General features: G+C 39.3%; 1 protein-coding gene across 1 annotated transcript in view; it reads right to left on the bottom strand.

Moving 5' to 3' along the window:
* Positions 1 to 3,158: 3,158 nt before the first annotated feature.
* Positions 3,159 to 18,563, bottom strand: part of ctnnbl1 (catenin, beta like 1) — a 65,728-nt gene continuing 50,323 nt past the window's right edge. The window contains exons 14-16 of the mRNA XM_088937739.1: positions 12,655 to 12,792; positions 11,725 to 11,797; positions 3,159 to 3,538 (exon numbers count right to left, since the gene is read on the bottom strand). Coding sequence (XP_088793865.1) covers positions 3,450 to 3,538; positions 11,725 to 11,797; positions 12,655 to 12,792 — 300 coding nt within the window. The 3' untranslated portion in view covers positions 3,159 to 3,449. The remainder of the gene's footprint in view (positions 3,539 to 11,724; positions 11,798 to 12,654; positions 12,793 to 18,563) is intronic.

Here is an 18,563-nt window from a genome sequence, read left to right on the forward strand (position 1 = left end):
CATTAACACTATACAACCTGAAGAAATGGGTCTACTTTGCTTTCATATGTCCTTGTGCAGGACTGGAGGCTGTAATGCACAGGTCCCTCAGGGGAGATTAATTTTAGTTTGCTGTGCATTTCTCATACAATTGCTATTTTTTTTTCATTCTTTTCACTCAGGGACAGGCATGAGAAATTATCCAGAGGCTCCAAATCAGAAGCTCATTTGCTTTGTATTTTCTCATATGGAAATGTCCATTAACAGTAAGGAACATATTGCCCAAACTAAAGAAACCCACCTGGAAAGTGTACCTGCTTGTGCAGGTTGCCAGGGTAATGTTATTAGTTTTCTAATATCACTTCCATGTGCTTTCATCAGCCTTTTCACTTCTAGATCACAAACCTTTTTAAAGAGGGGCCAATTGATTTTTAATTCATGTTTTACCAGGCTAATATTTGCCAGTACTGTATACAAATGAGCAGTAATGGCAGATCAAGATCTTTGCTACCACATGCCAAAACTTTTACAGATACTTGTGTATCTACAGTTACTCTTCTGCAAGTGGCACCCAGCACCATTGCTCTACCAATATGGTGTTGCAAAACCAAATATGGACCAAATCCTTTTGCAGATTTTGAGAAAGCTTACTTTGCATTTTAAAGAGAGAAATTGAATTCTACTTCATGAAAAGTTTTCACTCCATATGCTGAAGCTGTGCAGTTTATTTTGTAAAATGTGTGCTCCTTGGTACACATTTTTGTACACAATCGGTATACATTTTTTTTCCTGAATGTAACTGAGCTTTAATTAAAAATAGTAATTCCTTATACTTGTATAGCATTTTTCTGGACACTCCACTCAAAGTGCTTTACTCCCCTTCACCACCACCAATGAGCAGCCCCACCTGGATGATGTGACAGTAGCCAGGGTGTGCCAGTCTGCTCAGCACTGAGTGATGAAGTGAGGTCATAGATGGGGATTATTAGGAGGCCATGACTGGAAATGGGAAAATTTGGCCAGGACACTGGGGTAACACCCCACAGAGAAAAACCCTGGGATTTTTAACGAACACAGAGTTTTACATCTCATCTGAAGCATGGTGCCTATTTACAGTATAGTGTCCCCGTCACTATACTGGGGCATCAGGACACACTCAGATCACAGGGTGAGCACCCCCTGCTGGCCCCACTAACACCTCTTCCAGCAGCAACCTTAGCTTTCCCAGGAGTCTCCCCTCCAGGTACTGACCAGGCTCACACCTGCTGAGCTTCAGAGGGATGCCAACTGTGAGTTGCAGGCTGCTGGCTATGGCTTTAATAGACAATAGCTGGGCTAGTGTTGCCATTCTGCTGCATGCGGTAGTAAGCTTTATCCTGTTAACTTTATACACTGAAGATGGCCTGAAATGTAGGCAATACATGGCAATGTTTAGCCACAAATTGGAGGAATTGCTTTGATATTTGTTAGTTTTGTTTATTATTTTGTACAATATCATCTCTCCTGGAAAATACAGGAAGAAATCATGTTAATCTCATTGCTTTTTTCCTTTTATTAAAAAAGTGATACATCTATGAGCTGAGAAAGAAAAGAAAGAGGGGCACATTAACACTAGAAAAATCTAAAACCATAAAACATAAAATAGAGAAAAACAATCTGACCTTCTGTGTCTTAAGAGATCTTAGAGGCAATTTCTCACTTTGTCTCTCTACTTTGAGAGAAAAGTTGCTGGGAAACCTAATGCACTTTTCACCATTTTCCTGAAAAGCCTTTTCTTCCTGATGTGTCAGCACTTAGTCTGCAGCGATGTGGGTTAAATTGAAGCTGATGTCTGGGAAGAGAAAGGGACACGACACCTGCAGGTTTCCTGCTTCCCCCAGCTAAGTGCTGGAGACAGCTTGTTAGCAAGGAACTTGATCATTTCTACTCAGAGACTCGGTTAATGGGAAAGCTGAAACCAGTGCTTCAGTAAGCATTTGATATGAAGAGGCAAACCTGTGATAAGACTTAAAAGCAAGGCAGTGCAGTAAGTCATTTGTTGCATTTTAACTTCTCTAAGACTCCTGTCCTGTTTAGGACATGCAGGAAAATCAAAATTTAGCAAGCCTAGATTTACCTAGATTTAATATATAACATTTAATAATTTTCAACTGGCTGTTTTATCGCTAGTTATGATTTGGGACATAATGCACTAAAATCATACAAAGAACTAATACCTTAAGGCTATTTCTAGTTATTCTACTGTGCACAATCCATGCAAGAAACAGAGGACTTTTCATTTACCAGTTCAAAATGATCGCTCTGTGAATAAATGAGTCTTTTTGCCATTGCAAATGCCATTACAGGAAGAAATTACTGATGAATAGTGCTACAATTACAGTTAAGACAGAACCACATGAAGAAAGAAACACCTCAATTAAAAGGACTAGCAGGCAGTTGTGCACAATTATAGCCTTAGTGTTCCACTGAAAAACACTGCTCTAAATGGAATGTAAGGAGACCAAACTGGCTCATGTCTGCACTAACAGTTCCCAAAAACTGTCAAGGGTAGAAGAAAGGTCATGAATCTGAAACAAGGTGCACTTCCTTCTAACTTCATAGCTTTCAAATATTCCCATGAGATGTAGTACATTCAGCTGTGAAAATGCCATTCATAAATACCATTAAATAAAATAAAACATTTCTTTGCATTTTAACATTGCTCCTATTTCTAGCTTTTTTTGCACACTGCCATTGCATGGATAATTTTTTTAAAAGATAAAAGCATGCAGGATACCCCACGTTCTGCCAAGGTTTGTTTGTGATTTTAAATGTAAACCCCTGTGGGACGGGAACTCTTAACTGTGTTTTTGGTAGCATTTTTAAATCTCTATTTAAATCTCTCAGTCTCTAAATCTGTTTAAGAATTCTTGGTGCCCAGACTGGGCTATAATGAACCTGGTCTTGTGCCTATTCCAGGGTGCATCACTCCATGCAGAACTTTAAAGTTCATGGTGCTTCAGGAACTGCAAGAATGAAACTGCAAATTCTAAGACCTGAGCTTTGTGATTTGTGGTTTTTATCAATTGATTGTCCAAAACACAAATATTCCATTATAAAAAAATACGGATAATAAAAATACAAACGCTGATACAGTGGTTAAAGACAAGGACTAGCGGGAAGAACAACAAAAAAAAAAGCAATTTTAAGCATTTTTAATTTCACACATCACTGCTTTTTACCTGTACAGTGTAATAGTCTCCTGTCTGCTTATAAACATTTTTATTTAAAAAAATCATTTACATTCTAAGAAAAAAAAGAGCAACTCAGTTCACTAAGTTTTTTGGAAGATGGGTTGCATTAAAAAAATGGCTGCCTGAAACAATTACACAAATTCTGTTCTGAAATTCCTGGTTCAGCACTGTCCCTTGTCATGGTTTAAAATCATCACGGATCTGGTGACTCAGAGGTCACTCATCAGTGGTGTGGGATCAAAAGTCTTCAAGAAGGTCGAGAATCCTCTTCTGCTCGTTCTCTTTAAATTCTGCACTTTTTCCATCTCCAAGGTTTTCCACATACTCTGCAAAACACAAGTTCTCTAGATTAGGGACTGAATGCCATGGCATCATCACCACTTTCACCTTAAGCACAGCCTGAATCTTTCTTTTATCCTGTAGTCAGAGGGACACAGCTCGCTACAAGCTTCCTCCTGAATTAAAATCCATTTCGAGCACTTCCTTCTCAATCCTTAGTTCCTTCTTTATGTGTAAAACATACCACGCCCTGGGGGAGAGGGGACAGGACTACATAATGACAAGCATGCTAGGAGAAATACACTGTCCTGTCTCTCACCTATCTTAACAACTAGCAGCTGAACAGGTATATGAACATTTTCACATTCGCACTCTGCCTGTGGAGATTCTAATGAACAACCAAATGACAACAGGATGTGTTAAATCTCTGCTTTCTTTCTCACAAATTCACCGTCTTGGTCACCAGAGAGTTGTATCATATCACATGTGCGACCTGAAAAAAGAAATGCTATAAAAAGCAACTTCCTATTTAAAAAAATTATAGTGTAGATTGTAGAAGCATTGTCTACTACCTTATTGGCTTTGTATAATATAGTCTGCTGTGAATTTGGTAATATTAGATACCAAGGTATCAAACAAGTTTGAAAACAGCTCTTTTCCATTTTCAAGTTGATGTTTACTGTCCTGATGAGTAAGCTATTAGCTATTAGCCCAAGACAGCCAAGCCAGAACAAAAAGCAGAATACAGAATGCAGAAAGCATTATTTTTATTTCCTCAGTGATATAGTCTTCATAACCTGATTTATCATGTTGTAGTTAAAAGATTGGGAGATCTGTAAATATGCTATAAGAAAAATACATGACTGCTTTGAAATGACAAATCTAAAAGCTTACTATGCATTTACATAACTGAGAGTCCTTAGCAATATAACAGTTTTAAAATAAAACATCTTGTTTAGGTAAATCTTGTTTTCTTTAACCCGAAAATCATCATAAAATCCCTATGTGTAACAATTGTATTTATACATTTAATTGTTTTTTTATTTATTTATTGAATAACAGAAGCATATACAATGTAAAGTGCCTCCTCAAAATACCCCTTTCTATGTTAGAAAATCTAGGTATTATTCAGGCTCTTTAATACACCTTTTTCCACAGCTGCACTGTAGAACTGCATCCAATTAAACCTACAGGAACCTGCCTGCTACTCTGGGTGCTCATAAATATTAAAACCATAATGCTCCAAGCCTCAGAAAATGAAGCAACATGAGCTTTGCCTGTATGAGAAAAAAGCTCATCTATCTGAAAGCCTTGTGTTTATACAGTTCCAGTTCTGATGCATTTTTAATGCCGTCATCATTGGCCCCATACAGAAGGCTTTAATTTCAAACTTTCCCCCTCAGTGGCATCAGTCGTTTTGACTATGTAAACCACAGAGGTTTTAAGCCTGAAAGCTCGGGGGATTTGTGAAACACATGCAGGAAGGGCACTGCAGCTATGCCAAGGTAACAATCTCGAAGGATTACTCTTAACACCTTACACTCCAGCCTCCTCCACCTTACTGCGAGAAATAAAATGGCAAAAAAGTAAAGGAAGAAAAATAATTTGAAGTCTTTTCTATTCCTTAGAGCACCTAATTGCCTCATGTTTAGTACAGTAGCAGAGAGGTGGGACCTTGAGGAATTCAAATGAGAAATACCGGAAGCTATTTTTCATGCATCTTGGAATAAGACTGAGATAATCTCTCTGGAGTAATCCAAGAACAGAACTCTGTCATTCTTCCTTTGGCCTAAATCACTGAGCTAGTTGAAGTCTGAACCATCTTAAACCCTTCCTTGTCTTTGACGTTTTAGTAGCTCCACAAAACCTGTGGAAACAGAACCTTGCAGACGAGTGAACTAGAGCTCACTCTGCTTGACACTGACCAGGCTTCCCCTGGAACACAATGAAAATGATCTTTGTGATAAAGCACCATTATACTCTGCAGGAGAAGCACAGGCTATTGTAACTTCTGAGGATATTTTGGCAAAAATACTTAAAAAGTTAATATATATAAAGGATCTGATCTTGGAAAAGTAGGTTGGTAACATGCTCTTTTTCACCTGGGAGGGACACCACACACATATTGATCACTGCCAACAACAAAATACAGCTCTGCTTACAGCACTAGTTTAAGATGATATTAGCAATGTTTTGTGTGAAGCATTTTCTAGGGAGTGTTGTTGATAGAAAAGTGTTTCTTTCCAGCAATGGGCACTGCACTAGCTGTGTGGCAAGAAGTCTCACCAGGACCTCCTTCAGAAATGGCTAAATATCGGTATTCTCCTAATGTGTTTAGTTCTCAGAGCAGCATGGCTAAACACAATCTTCTTTCCTAGAAGGAGAGATGCTCACTCTGTGACCTGCCTGACAGCTTCTAAGTAAATAATTGCTAAAATGCAGTATGTCTGATGTCAGTTCTGGATATGTATTTCTGTTTAATATGTTTTTGAGAATATAGTAATAAATTAGGATTATCATCCCTTTTGGTCTGGAAACCACAGCAAAGGTTTAAGGGCAATTATATCACCATCACTGTCAGGTCTTCACTCCTATATTAACTGAGAGGTCTGAAACTAAGAAGGTTTTCAGCTATGCTGAAATATGTTGCACCTATTTCTGAGTCGCCCCTAGGTGAAATATGTGTTGATATAAAGGTGGGTACATTTTAATTTGCACAAACATTGACATAAAAGTGCAAGACACTGGCATTTCACTACAGTTGACATGCATGTCTATGTTCCTCTAATTGGAATAACTAGGCATTTTATTTTTGCTTTAAATTGAGGCCTTTCATATTTTTTATATTTAATTTGTCTAAACTGGCATTTCTCCCTTTTCTATTAAAACTGTCCCTGGCTAGAAATGACGTCAAGAGATTCAGGACAATGACTTTCTCTGCAGATTATATTGGCTCCAAGTCCTAGCATGGGGTGGATGACATGGTAACAAAAAATACTGAGCTACATTAGCATGAAAATCAGGACTTTATGTGCCTAGCATCGACTGCTCAGCACTCACATCTTGAGCAATTCATTCTCCTCCCAGCAAGATTTCTGGATGGTGCTGTAGTGGGCAGGGGGTGATATGAAAGCAAGCAAGCAGTGTTAAAAAAGACAACTGTGTGAGCCCATTAATGCTGCTGGGACAGTACAATCTCCTTATGGATATGCTGTTTGTTATTAAGCATTCTGGTATTGGCTTTAGCAGTGCACTGCTAATGGTGGTCAAAGAAAAGAGGTTTTTAATTTGCCATCTACTTTGTTAATATGTTTCGTCTACCCTGCCCCGCCTGGCTGTTCACTTCTCAATGTACCATCTGTTGGGAGACGTGGCACTGAAACAATTAGCAGCCTCCCAAGCCACTTGCTCTCCACACTGCCTGCTATCTGTTTCAGAACGAAAAGATCTCAGAACACAAGAGGCTTTCTTGGCAAGCACACTTCCAGGTCTTTTTCTTTTTAAATACACCCCTAAATAACCTCTCTCCCCCACCTCACTGTATGTGTTTCTATCTCACAGTGCAATACTAATTGAAGCCCAATTAAAACTTTTTTTGGGGACTGGAGGGAATTCTTTAATTGCAATTCAGAAAGCACTGAACACCCCAGTTAAATAAATAAATGATCAATATTGCAGTAATTATATTTCAAGCGTTAGATGTGCTAAACTAAGTGCAAGAGGCAAGCAAATCCTCTTTGTTTTTCTTGAGGCTTCAAGGCCAAGAGCTGCCAAACTACTGCATTTCTTCCGAGTTGTAATTTGCATCATGCCTGTTCTGTGGTCCTGCAGAACATTAAGGAAGCATAGCTACATTGAAGAGAAAATGATAATGATAGCAATTATGAAATTACAATGTGAATTTTTCTATGCAAATAGAAAATACAAAGGTTTACAGAAGAGAGCTCCTTGTTATGAATCCTTCGTAATTTACTTATCATTTGTTTTCAAAATTTAACAGGCAAGATTTTAAAGGGCAAAATACTATTTACTCTTTATCTATTATTTACAATTTGAGTTCCATCTATATTATATTCTTCTTTGGTTGAGGTCATTTCATCTGGTATGGTCAGCTAATGCCACAATCTAGAGAACTTACTGTGTGTCACTCAGTCCCTGACATTATCAGGTCAAGGAAATGTTTGTAGTACCTATAAAAATATCTATCAACTATCTGTGTCACAGTAAAGAAAAAACAGGACTGTGGTAGAACTGGGGGAAAGAGCTTTACTGCTGATAACTGGAGGACAGCAATAAGAAACTAAACTCCTTTAGTATATAGTTGCACAAGCCAGGCACCTAATTCAAAGCATAGTATCAATAGTACAGGAAAAAACATAATACATTATTGTTAATTTCTCTGTCTTGAACCAGCTGTTTTTGATTGCTTGCTGGAGCATGGGCTGTTTAAATGTTTCCTCCAGTGTAACACACAGAGAATTCCATATTGTATGTCTGCAGTCAGAGTACTGAAAGCAAACAGCTACCATGGTTGAACTGGGGGGAGGACACATGTGGTTTGATTGTGAATTTTATCCCATTTAAACTAGCTCAGCCATTATACCAGCAGTACACTGTGTGGCTCTTCTCCTGTTGGTCTCTCCAGAACTGATCAGCTCTAACCTGCACAGGACCTCTTCAGATAGCAGTACATTCTACTGTGACAAAAAGCTGGTCTTCACAGGCGATCAGACAGTACTGCACTGCACATATACTAAGCATCATAAAAACACTTGAATATTCAACATTCTCAAAGCTATCATCAGCAAAATGAGAATCTTCTTCATCGCAAGTGGACTGACATTTTATTGAATAGACATGACAGGTAAATTCATTATTCTGATTACCAACATTATCAACAGGCTGATTAATAACAAATATCATCAGACATATAACAACAGGTTGATCAATCAGGAGTTTGCTGTGAACGTCACAGTTAGCATTGTGTGTGGCCATCACTGGAGGCAATATGAGCTGCACACATGTTGAACCAGGCTGCAGTTTTACTAACAGCTGCCTGAGGACATGGGTGGTCCTGTAGAAATGCTGGAAATCGGGCTGGAAATAGTGATTCTGGGACCCTAGGATAAAAGTCAAGGATAAAGCCCCCACATCCCCTTTATTCCTACTTATCACAGTCTCAACAAAATAAAGTTCCCACTTTACAATAGGAAGGTTCCGGGTTCAAATTCCAGACAAAACACTGCTGATGTACCCTTGAGCAAGATACTTCACCTGAATTGCTCCAATAAAATACCCAACTTCATGTCAGCCAAATAAATAAACATCAATTTAATCTCATATTTTTATTTTTTCAAATTTTTTGGACCCATTTTATTTCATTGCTTCTGGCTATCTTTGCTAAGGAAGGCTATAACAAAACGTCAGGTAGACTGGGGATGTGTGCGTGTCATTATTGGAAAGAGAATAATTGTAACCTAAAAATATTCCCTGTTCAAATGGGAGTCATTACAATAATACCACCTACGAGCATACAACAGGAAACAATCACTGGAATTTTCTTCCGGGGAGAAATTAGTATTTGCATCAATTTATATTTGTATAAAATTGACAATTGAAAAAGATGAAAACACTTCAAATTTATCATTCTTTACACTGGGTGATGTAATTGAGGAATACTTCAATAGGTCATATACTGTAGGATCACTGTTTCAGCCGCTCAGTGTGGGGCCCAGGGCATTATCCTGGCTGCCCCATAAGTAAGACCACCCCTGCTGATACTGCATCTGGATGGGCACACAGGAAGGGCAGCAAGTAAGGTCCCAAATTCCCATTTTGCAAGAAAGCCTTTGTTAAATTCAGCAGCATGAGCCTGTGTGTTGTTCTGCAGGAATGTGGTCACAGAGTGAGCAGCACGTGAATTCCTAGGACTTGATCATTGTAGTATTGTGCAGTCAGGTTGGCATTGATCACTGCAAATGGACTTCTGTAGTGGTCCTGGACAGGTCATCACAATCGTACTCCCCCCTTACTAACTGGTCTGCTTCACACAACCACTAACATGTTGTTCTGCATGCTAATGTCACACTAGCCATGATGGTATTCAGAGTGGTCTATACAAACCCTCAATTCATTGCTAACAAGGAACTGCTAGCAGGTCCACCTGAGGTGACTAAGTCTAGCCTCCAACATACAGACGAAACAATTCACTTTTTATTTTCTTGATTTACACCAGGCTTGACATTAAATAGATTAAATCACTTTATCACCTCCATCAAATCAGCTCTCACTAATGAGGTGATTTCGACCTTGTGCAACAGTCTGACACAGCTGCATTGCAGTTAGTCATGAATGATCAATTAAACAAAATCAATTAATCAAAATGGAAAGCAAAAATGTAATCAATATCTGAAATCCTTAAGCAAACTATAGAACATGTAGAGTCACAGATTATTCTTATGCTCAGCACATATAAACAGACCATGCCACAAGGATTTTTACATTCCAAGAGACTACTTATAACAGAATTGGCTTTATAGAACTGGGTAGACTTTGAACTTATACATAGTGCCCATTGCAGATTTAAAGCTGTTTTTGGAAATGAAAATAATTCTACTCAGTCTTTGTTTTGTCCCCTGCAACACAACACTCTGGCAAGACATAGTTTAGCAAGACCTATTGGTGTTTCCACAGAGAAGTAAAAATTATAGGGCGTATGTCTGATGGTCGACTGGGCAGGACTCACTACACAGTGCTACCAAGGGCAGGTCTGTAGGCTGACAGTGAAGCTTCATGCAGCTGTTTTGAAACCGACTACAATACAATAAAGTAAGCACAATAAAATAGGTTGTCGTATGTGTTCATTTCAAAGTAGTTGAAATTAAAAGTATGTGCCTTTTAATTGTCTGAATATTTGATTTGGATCACTGCTCACTGTGGCTGCAGTGTAGCACCCTTGACAGGCTTCACATCAAACTGCCTCTGTAAGGCCACAAGAAAAATTCTGCCTGCTGTTTCGTGATCTGATACAGATCTAGTCAAGGCAGAAGAATGAATGAGAGTGTCTGTGGTATTGTGTCCCAAGTATTTGCTCTTGAATAATAGCAGTGACACCATGTTTCTGTGAAGCAAAGTAAAATTTGGTGGCTCTTTCCACAGTCAAATTTTTCAGTGCATGTGCAGTCGGCAATGAGGTGCTGCAAGATAGTTTCTGACCACGAAAGAATACTGTTTCCCTTTACGAAAAATAATTAAATAGAAAATTAAAAAAGGATAGTGTGTTATTGTCAGCCAACAAATATGCAACAGCTAAGTTGGCTATGCTTCAGTCTTTCAGCAGATGGGTTTTTATTACACTGTTTCATGTTCAACAGTGCCAACTCGCAGAATGAACTGGCACAGATCTGCTAGTTATATTAATGTGCCTTTTGAAAAACAAGTGGCTGGGTGAGATGCCAGGCTGTAAAACATTATCACACAGGCTGAGTGGGCGTGTGGGCATAGTCCTGCCTTCCAAAAGAAAAAAAATGAACAACCTAAAAAAAAGAGATCACAAATGCTGAATTGTTATAGACTTGTTATATAACATTTCAAGATACTTTACAGCTTTATTATTTGAAAAAGAACAGAAGAGTCATACCTATGGTCCCCTACTTTGGATCATGCACAACAAATGAATTCTCCTGTGCAACAGAGACAGTTTTACAAAGGACTGATAAAGCCGCCAGCCACAGAGCCTCATCTTCAGTTCTTCCCACATTTCAAAAACCGAAAACTAACTTGTGTAACGGCAGGGCTGTGGTCCGGTCTAAAATTACTCTCAAGCTTTGGAAACAAATCCAGGACCTGATCAACATCTCTAAACGTAGATGTTCTGGTATTGCAACACCCAAACAGGGCAACCATAATTAGATCCATCCTAACATTCACAAATCTGAGCCTCTCAATTCAAAGGTCCAAGAGGAAGACACATCTGGACTTGCCCCCTGACTAGATGTCAGCCATCACAAATCCTCTGCCAGGGCTGGAGTAATGTCACATGGGTTTGCCACTACACCTGGTGATGTCATAACCAAACACCATCAGCGGCAATGTAACTTAAAAACTGTTGCACCACATTGTGCGCTGCTCTCTGATATCCTGGCAGCTTGACAGCAAACACCACTTTCCATTCAAGCTGCTCCTATGAGGTCTGCGCTCCTCCAGGCAGCCTGAGGGGAGCATGAGGACTCACCTCTCATGATGTGGCGGACCACCTTGACAGAGCCTCCCCGCAGGTTCAGAATCTGATGGACCCTTTGTTGCAGCTGAAAGACAAACACCAGCTTTAGACACTTCAGAAGTACTAGCTATTAATTTGGTTGTGGGCCTGTGCTGTAAGTGGTTTTACATGACATTAAGTACATAGAGGGACAATTCAGAATATCCAATCAAGCATGGTACGCTTCAGTCTGTGGGCTGGTGAAGAAAATCAGAGCATCTGAGGAAAACCCACACAATTCCCACGCAGAGAGAAGCTCAAATTGAACCCATAACCCTGAAGCTGTGAAGCACAAGTACTAACCACCATACCACCGTGCCACCCCTTGTAAAATATTGCAAAAAAATACAAGCAGTCAGTCAATCCATCATGAAGTTTGTTCAAGTTAGTTCACTGGGGACTCCAAATGTATTCTCCAGGAGCAATGGGTCAGTCTGAGAAACGTATACTCACCGTGATAAACCCACCTACCTGCCTTGGGCCATTTACCACTGTGACACAATAAAACAATATGCAGAAGAGAATCCATTCAAAAGCCAAGGGAATCTTATCCTGGCAAAAATGCAATGTGTCAAATTCTATACTGTGTAACCTTACAGCAATCACGTTTTATAACCATGCTAAAACAACATATTGTTCTTGCATTTTCTGCCTATCATTTTTCAGTCAGTGTCAAACTGTTCTTGCTAGGACATTCTTCTGCATATAATTCTGGGATGAAAAGCTCAATGCGCCTGGTGTCACCTGCCTGTGACCAAGCTTAATGAAAACTAAGTAGCTGGTCCGTAGCTTATTAATCACTATTGCTGTGTGCAGGGGAGTGACAGAGTGAGTGAGAAACGTGCATGGTTAGAACAGGCTCTCCAGGCCCCCTGGGAGCGCCTGGCTGCTTTCTCTAATTACCTGGGGGATGCCAGCACTGCTAATCTCCACCATGATGTAGCAGAGCAACTGAAGGACAAAGAGCCCGGCATCCAAGCGACGCAAATAGAATTCATCTTCCATGGTGTCGTCGATAATCTCCCCGCGTCGCACCATGTCCTAGGAAAAGGATAGAAACCCAAGCGGTTTATTCTTGTTCTGCATCTTGTCAACCAATCTAGTTACCCAGCCATCCGTCAGGAGGACAATTTTTCTATTGATCCATCTATGAATCAATATTTTTACACGATTTAGTCATGCAGAGAGATCAACATCTGTATATTCTGTACATGCATCCCTCAAGCTTGAATATAGTACGTCCTTGACTGTCTAAATCCACGATCACTGCTTATCCATACAGTACATATATTGTACATATACGCATTTATATAGATGGTTTTCAATGTTTTGTTTTAGATGCATTGTGTTCAAGTTTGAGGTTTAATACAGGTAAGTGTAAATGAGGCTATTTTAATAGCATGGCTTCTACACAATCCTTTATGGTTCCCCCACATCAGCTGCAACCTTTTCCTCATGATGAGTTCAGTAAGCTTGATGCTGTGCATCAGCCCTTTCATTCATCATAAATGTCAGATGTCACAGTGTTTCCAGTGACACTGCCAGCTTTTGGATTAGGCTATGCAAATAATTTTTAATAACTTCTGCTAAGAAATGGTTGCAAAACATGCATTAAATTTAATACTGGAGAAGAGCTGTAGGCTGATATTGACAGCAAATACATTTTTCTTTGAAAAAGGCTTATTGACTTTAAGTGTAAGTTAATTTATGTTTATTTCTTTTCTGCCAAATTTCCCAAAGATGGGAAAATTTGGCTTAGGTGTCTAATGTCTTAGATTTTAGATATATTTGCGCATCTGTCCATTTTCCCATTAATGTGAATGTCTTTTCAATCAGAGGAATCCTCATTTTCACAGGTAAACTTCCAGACCTATGGGAGTCCAGCTCTCAGCTGCAGAACCTGGTGTTATGAGACCTTGTCACTATCCAGTTATTTTTTCCTTATTGCCTGATTTCACGGAGTGGGACAGCTCCTTTTAACGTCAAGCTGTCCCAGAAAGTACGTGACAGTTGACATTTTTGCAAGAAATAATTGATCCTGTAGAAACAGGTTTTTCCCCTTTGGGTTACAGCTTTCTGGCAGAAACTGGCAAGTCCATCAGACGAATGGATTTCTACAAAATGCATCGCTGACACGTCCAAACTGAGCTATAAAATACAGTGCCTGAAGACCATAAGAAAAAGGCAATTATAAAAAAACAGCCTTAATCTTAGCATTGTAAAAATAAACTAGCAATATGTACAATATTGTGTTTGGTATTAATATTTTGTTTTTCTCTGTTGTACCTGTCATTAGATTTAGGTTTAAGTTTTGATTGGTACAGCCAAAATCACACTTCTACATAGAACCTGGAATCAGATAAATTATACCCTTCTTTTCCTTTCCATTTCATTTCAAAAGATTTTTCAGAAGCAGAGTTTGTTTACAAAGCATCCATTAATAGTAGTCAATGCGTACAATCTGATTAAAGGTTAAAAAAATGCTACACGAGTCATTCAGAGCTACACACAAGGCTGAAGTGACCAAGATCCTTTGGCTCCAGCAGTAAAGGCGCTTGCTCTGAGCGAAGGTTGAGCTCTATGACTCAGATGCCACCAGTCATGTTGCCAGATCACCCTGACCAGGATTCCCAAAGTGACACATCTGGCTGAGTGCTAACAGGGGTAGGGCTAGGATTAGTCAGGAAGGGCAGCCTTTACTCCTGGCACAACAATGACAGTTCTGTGGAGGATTAAGCTCTTCTGCACATAGCCTGCAATGTGTCTAAAGATGGACGATTCAGTGGAACAGGTGGGTAAAAGGAGCCTGTCTATACTTCCACATTCTTGCCGTTTGCACTCCAGGGCTGTTGCTGTGAGCCGAGACAAAGACAACTGATGCTTCCAATTGGCTGAGTTGATAAAGAATCATCAGTTATTAATTTATATAAAAATGACTACACTTTCAAACTTCTTGCACTTTATGTACTTTTTTTGTAGCCTGGCAGTCGTTGAAAGCTCAAAAAGTTTTCTAACCCTGTGACAAAAAAATTGTTTGAAGAGTTCTTTGTGAGTTTCTCTGGAGGGAACACGACCACAAGGACAAAAAACTAAACAAGAGTATAATGAATCCCTGAGTTGGAGATTTACATAATAAAAACAAGATGTAGGCTTGCTTACAGCTTCATCACAGTAAAGCAAAATCATTTCCACAGAGAATTATGTAACATGGTATTTTCTGCAGACTGGGGAAACAACTAGCTCTTTAAAAAATTCTGAAAAAAAAGTCACTTTAATTAGTAACTGCATCTAACCACCTCAGTAAGGACAAAACTGGTTATGCACTCTTGATTGGATTATGCCACGGAGACCAAGGAACTGCAGAGCTATCAGATGTGCTATCCTCATTAAACTCCAAACGCATGCAAACAAACATTTTCGAAGGAAATTCATGACAGAACAGCAGCATTTAATGCATATCAGCCCAATTAAGACATGTAAGATAGCAATATTCAATATTGGAGAATGATGCCAGGGACCAATTTTAAGGCTCCTTACAACTGCCGACTTCATAGAAACTCAGCAATGTGTATTAAATGGCTAGAAGCACAAGAATATGAAGCTGCTGGGTGTTTTTCCTCTAGAGCGATGAAAGCTAGCTACATTCCTCTGACTGACTTTAGCAGAACCTTCCCCTGTGCTTAGCACTGTGTGTTTACAAGGCCTGTCACATCTGTTTATCTGTGAGGCTTCTGCATTTCCAGGAGATAAAAAAGGAAAAAATGTATTAAACCACAGCAGAAGACATTTCTTCAGGTGCTATGAAACTGCTGAGATAGGCAGAGACTTTCATTTGTGTGGTTATGATTGGAGCTATTAGCTGATTTATGAACACTGAACTGTGAGTAGAAAACATGAGGTTAATTCAAGGAATTTAAAACATGCTGACTGATCTGATTGTGTCTCAACATGATACACTAAAAACTGTTTTTTTAAAAAAAAACAGCATTACACCCCTTTTCTACTTTAATAACCACTATGAACTACAGACATTTTGCAAGACAGAGTGTAAAAAAAAAAGTGAAACAATGCAAATACAAATAAAAATTTAAAACATTTTCTACAAGCACTGCCAATTACTTTTTTATAAACCCACCCAATACACCCAATTTGAAATGAGCAATTCCAATCCCATTTTCTTGTCCTGACTCACAGCAACAATTCCCGCTTCCACACACAGGCACAATGAGAAAGTGCAGGCAGACCCCTCCCTCCAGTCTTTGAATCACCTGGATATGTGATGAGTTACAGGCTTCTCAGCTACACACAGGAGGGTCAACGCTGACTGGAAGGGGAGCACGTCCCTCACTAACAGCATCACAAGTACCTGGATTCACAGTTTTACTGGGAGCCGAAGGAGCCCTGGCTCACAGATCCCAGATGTCCCCTAAGCAGCACTTAGCCAGCTGTGCACCACTGCTTGGGGAATCCTGACAGAAGCTCGAACCCTCAACATCTGGATCATAGAGCTCAGCCTGCACTTGAGCAAGGTCCTTTTGCAGTTGAGTGACTCAGGACCCACCTAGCGCTCCCAACAATTCAAGAAAACAGTCTTCCAAGGCCCCCCTAAAATAATACCTATTGTTTTTTCTTATTAAATTGCAGTGTAATAAATAAGGCAAATATTAAGTTACACCATGTCAGTCTTCCGTGGTTGGTAATCAAAAGTAGCTGGCTCAATCCCCCTGTACACAAAGAGAAATGCTCAACTACACAGGGATTGTGATGATCAAGTTCCCAGTCACATCATGGTCAGCTCAGTCCAATCTCAAGCACACAGCTAATTAAACCCACAATTAGCACCACTACCCATAACAAAGGGCATGAGAGAATGACAAAGCTATGAAAATTGCAGTATCATGATTTAGTGATTTTGATTTCAGGTTCAGTTTTTTAAGGGAAGAATGTGAAATTCAGGGTTAAACATGATGCATGTTTCACATTGCCTTAAAGGCAGCTCTGAAGACATCATGGGTTTGTGGAATATTCATTGAAATGATAATGCACCAAAAAGAGATTGGCACAAAAATGCTTTCTTCAGCCTGCTCTAATTTCTGTTTGAATATCGACACCAAGTTTTCACATTTTAAAAAGCAATTTACACCCTTTTTTTTACTGCTGTGCCATAAAACCCCTGAGTTATAGATACCACTCTCAATGTTTGCATTCAAAATGTGCCAATACCCATAAAAATGCCAGAGCTATGACAACACTATTAGGAGTACAGATGTTCAGACTGCTGGTGGTACTTACTCAGAGCCCGCGGCCCTGCAGAAATCCTTATTAACTTGACAGTGCTGCGGCAGTAATTACTCGCCATTGGTGCTAATCAATTTCACACAACCTCAGCACTGTCCTTTTGCAGATAGTGTCTGTGTTGCGAGACTCACTCAGTGATAGCCTCCATGTGGCTACAGCTCACACCACGGTGTACGCACAAGGTTTGTGATGGCCCTAGGTTCAACCACTCTTTACAATACATACTGTAACACCTACAAACAGAAACAAGACTGCATAATGTGCAGACACATGTCACTGTGCAAGTCTTAACATTTTGTTTTGTTGTACTGCTTCCACTAAGGGTTTTTCTTTCTTGCAGAAATAAATCTATAGTGATCTGCTACTGGAACTGTTGCCTTTTTCTTTAAGGTACCAGCTAACCTGATTAAAAGAATACAGAATGTAGCACGTAGAACATTGAATGAGTTCCTTAGATTTAACTGGTAAATGAGATGGATTAAGAATAACTATATATGGATAAGAATAACTATAGCTGGGACAGGAGTGGAATACAGGCATTCCTGAATCTTCCTCGCTCTGTCTTCTCAGTCAAGCCAGGACTGTTGCTTCTGTGTGGAGAAAGGAACAGTGGATAGTACAGGTGATGTGTGAGGTCATTTCTGGGACCAATTTTGTGTCTGTCCGGCTGACACAGCTGACTGGTACTCCTAAATCACTGGGTGTTTAATGGCAGCAGTGCCCGGCAATAAAGTCCAGATTCACAATGCAGATTCCTAGGCTACAAAGACTGCCTGGATCAGAAGAGCAATTTCTTATCATCATCATACCTCCAACTTGACAACCCCACTACTCTTCTAGAGGTCATCCAAGGTCACCTTTTGATCTACATGTTGACTTATTTCACTTGCCCAGCACTTCCTTTGTTGAAAGTTTTGATTTTAATGAGATCAAAACCTTCTCGGAACCTCATCTTTAAATTATCTCTTTAACATTATATCTGAAAGCCGCTTTTATTATTTTCTGCTTTGATAGTAGTACCCTTCAATATTTTTAAGCTAACCAACTACTTACAAAATAAAATAAAAATAAAAAGCTGAATAATAAACATCACGACATAAAAAAAAATACTTAGAAAGTTTGATGTGTACCTGTGTACTCAACATTAATTTTACACTAGTAAATCTTATTACTCATATTCTTTTCTTCATCTGGCATACAGAAATGTCTTCGAGAGATATGTGACTCTGTAAAAGGAATGCTCTTTAATTATTCATGTTAAGAGATGAGCCATGTGTCTTAAATATGAGTTTTCAAAATAGGCTGCCAGCATAACTGGCTTTTCATTTTAAGAAATACAGCTCTCCATCTCACCTCACACTGAAAGCTAGCTATTTACAAATCCTCATGAGCACTGAAATAACCTTAGTTTAAAGGAAATGGTTTTGAGAAAACATGAAAAGGTAGAGGTCTATGTAAATGACAAAAAAGATGATGATTTTAATGGTCAAAGCTCGACTGTCCAAAACTGAGAC

Source organism: Atractosteus spatula, chromosome 19 (genome assembly GCF_055471065.1).
Source record: "Atractosteus spatula isolate fAtrSpa1 chromosome 19, fAtrSpa1.hap1, whole genome shotgun sequence".
Classification (NCBI taxonomy): domain Eukaryota; kingdom Metazoa; phylum Chordata; class Actinopteri; order Semionotiformes; family Lepisosteidae; genus Atractosteus; species Atractosteus spatula.